The following is a 2,500-nucleotide window of genomic DNA, read 5'->3' on the forward strand; positions in this document are numbered from 1 at the left end:
AGTATACATGTGCTTTTGTATAAGTGCTTATCACACAATCAAGTTATAAGTAAGCAATATTTCTACTCACCCTTGTGGAGGTTTGGGTCAGCATTTTGTTGAAGCAGGTACTCCACTATGTGCTGCTTCCCACTGGAGCAAGCATACATCAGGCATGTCCAGCCAGACTTCAAGATCTGGTCTACAGCAATGCCTGTAAAAGTAATTCACAAGAAAAGGATTTCACTGAACATCAATGACAATATTTGTAACTTGTCCTTGGCAAAAAAAAAACAGACAGACAACAGACACACAGACACACACACAGACAGACAGACAGACACACACACAGACAGACAGACAGACAGACAGACAGACACAGACACACACACACACACACACACACACACACACACACACACACACACACACACACACACACACACACACACACACACACACACACACACACACACACACACACACACACACACACACACACACACACACACAGTGTATATCCTCAGAGCATAAAACTGTCATGTCAGAATTAGCATGCTGTCTCCAGGTGCACTCATAATGGTGAATCTCCTTTACATCAGCATCACAATTCTAGTAATCCAAATATAAATATTCATCCTTTATTACACAAGAAGGTAAAATACATAATAACCTGTGCAATAACAAATGAAAAATAAATGCAAATTTTGGTTTTCCTCTCCAAAAGGAAGTAAAGATGTTAGAGAGAGTAAACACCACTCATCCTAAATCCTTAGAGGAAAATGAAAGAAAAGATAAACAAATGAATAAAAAATAGAATGAAACACTCCATCAACACAAACTAAAGAACACATAAACAATTCAGATGAACCTTAAAGCACCCTACCTACCCACCCAAGAACAGACTCTCTACCATACAAAATTCTTTGTGTCAGTAAAAACTACACAAACTTATTATATCAAAATAAGTTTAAGCCACTGTTTTTCTGAATGGTATCTTCTATCATGATCAAAAACACTTTTCCAGTAGTTCTTAATAAAACCATATACATGCAACACCATACAAGATCCCTCACCAATCATGCAGGTTGAATAAGCTGGCTTGTATAGTCTAATTTCTAGTCTAGTAACACCAGGTTATCAAAACTGGTCATATACGTCTCTAGTACTGTGAAGATATTCCTTCCTATTCATGCATTTTCTAAATCTAGCACCAACCTTGTTTGATCAGTGCTTTGATGACAGGGAGGTTGCCCTGCATGGCAGCCATGCGGAACTCATCCAGGGGCAGGGAATAGCCCTCGTGCATGCGGTGCCGCCTCCAGGATCCGCTTGGGGCTGGACTGTGGCTCTTGCGCGAGCACCAAGAAGGGGCAGGGCTCGGGGCTGAGAGGAATGCAGGAAATGTGGCTTAGTGGACCCTTTGTGAATTATTTTATTAGACTTTGTGGATTATGTGATCTTCCTATGATATAATGATATAATGAAGTCTTAGCAGAACCAAGAATGAATGATAAGTCAATGTAAATCTGGTGTAATGTTATTGCATTATCATTATCAATAGCGATTCTGCTCACTCATAAATAGGCAACCTTATAAAACAGTTTTAATGGTGTAATATAATAATCTTCATTCATCACAATTAATAAAACATGATTAATCAACATAATCTTCAGACAGCATAATAGTAATAGAACAATGAAATTAGGAGCATACTCTCCTTTTTTTTCATTACCAAGAGAAAAATTATGAAGGAAAAGAAAGTGCTGATGATGATAAAAACTGATGGCAACACAGACAACACAACACACCTTTAGAATACCCATACCCATTGTAGTACCCGGGCGAGAGGGAACTGTATTGCCCATTAAAGAGGCTTTCAGACTTCTCTGGTGAATCTCGGACTGTCAGGCTGCTAGGCTCGCTTCCATTGGCTAAAGAGACTGACCCGAGGCTCTATAAATGAAGAAAATCAATTCTTTGTAATGATGAACTGCCCTGGAGTATGGATCATGGTGACCTATAATGATATAGACCTACCTATAATAAACATACATTTTTATGATTCTGATAAAAAAGGAAATGGATAAAAGAAAAGAATAGAAGAATATTTGTCTACAAGGTTCAATTCTAAGGTCTCACAAGACCAAATCACATCTATGAAACCACTGTAGATATTTTACTAATTCATCTCCATCAATATTTTCTCTGCAAAATGGAGTGCTGTGTCCATACTTAATCAACTGTTATTATATTTTAAAATCTTGTTAACAACCATTCTACTTTCAACAGTAACTGTAAACTACAATCCATCTCAAGAATTAAAAGAAATATTAAAAGTCCAATACAGCACTATGAATACAGTAGTCACATAATACAGTATAACAAACCTACATAATTAGGAAATAAGAGTACTGTATATACTTACTGAGTCCATGGATTCATAGTCTGATGTGGTGCTGTGCATGTTGTCATAAATTCTTGCAAAATCCATTTTTATCAAGCAATTAACTTATAGTTC

The 2,500-nt window shown here is 37.2% G+C and overlaps 1 protein-coding gene across 6 annotated transcripts in view; it reads right to left on the reverse strand.

Moving 5' to 3' along the window:
• The window catches only part of LOC113800492 (ankyrin repeat, SAM and basic leucine zipper domain-containing protein 1), a 26,371-nt gene that overhangs the window by 9,241 nt on the left and 14,630 nt on the right, over positions 1–2,500 (reverse strand). For 3 of the 6 annotated variants that reach the window (XM_070138582.1, XM_070138583.1, XM_070138584.1), the window contains 4 exons: positions 2,408–2,500; positions 1,791–1,935; positions 1,198–1,365; positions 71–193 (listed from right to left, as the gene is read on the reverse strand). The exon at positions 2,408–2,500 is cut by the window's right edge and continues 9 nt beyond it. In XM_070138582.1, coding sequence (XP_069994683.1) covers positions 71–193; positions 1,198–1,365; positions 1,791–1,935; positions 2,408–2,473 — 502 coding nt within the window. In that variant the 5' untranslated portion in view covers positions 2,474–2,500. The remainder of the gene's footprint in view (positions 1–70; positions 194–1,197; positions 1,366–1,790; positions 1,936–2,407) is intronic. The other 3 variants (XM_070138579.1, XM_070138580.1, XM_070138581.1) reach the window with 1 other exon arrangement.

The sequence above is a fragment of the Penaeus vannamei genome, chromosome 24, assembly GCF_042767895.1.
Source record: "Penaeus vannamei isolate JL-2024 chromosome 24, ASM4276789v1, whole genome shotgun sequence".
Taxonomy (NCBI): domain Eukaryota; kingdom Metazoa; phylum Arthropoda; class Malacostraca; order Decapoda; family Penaeidae; genus Penaeus; species Penaeus vannamei.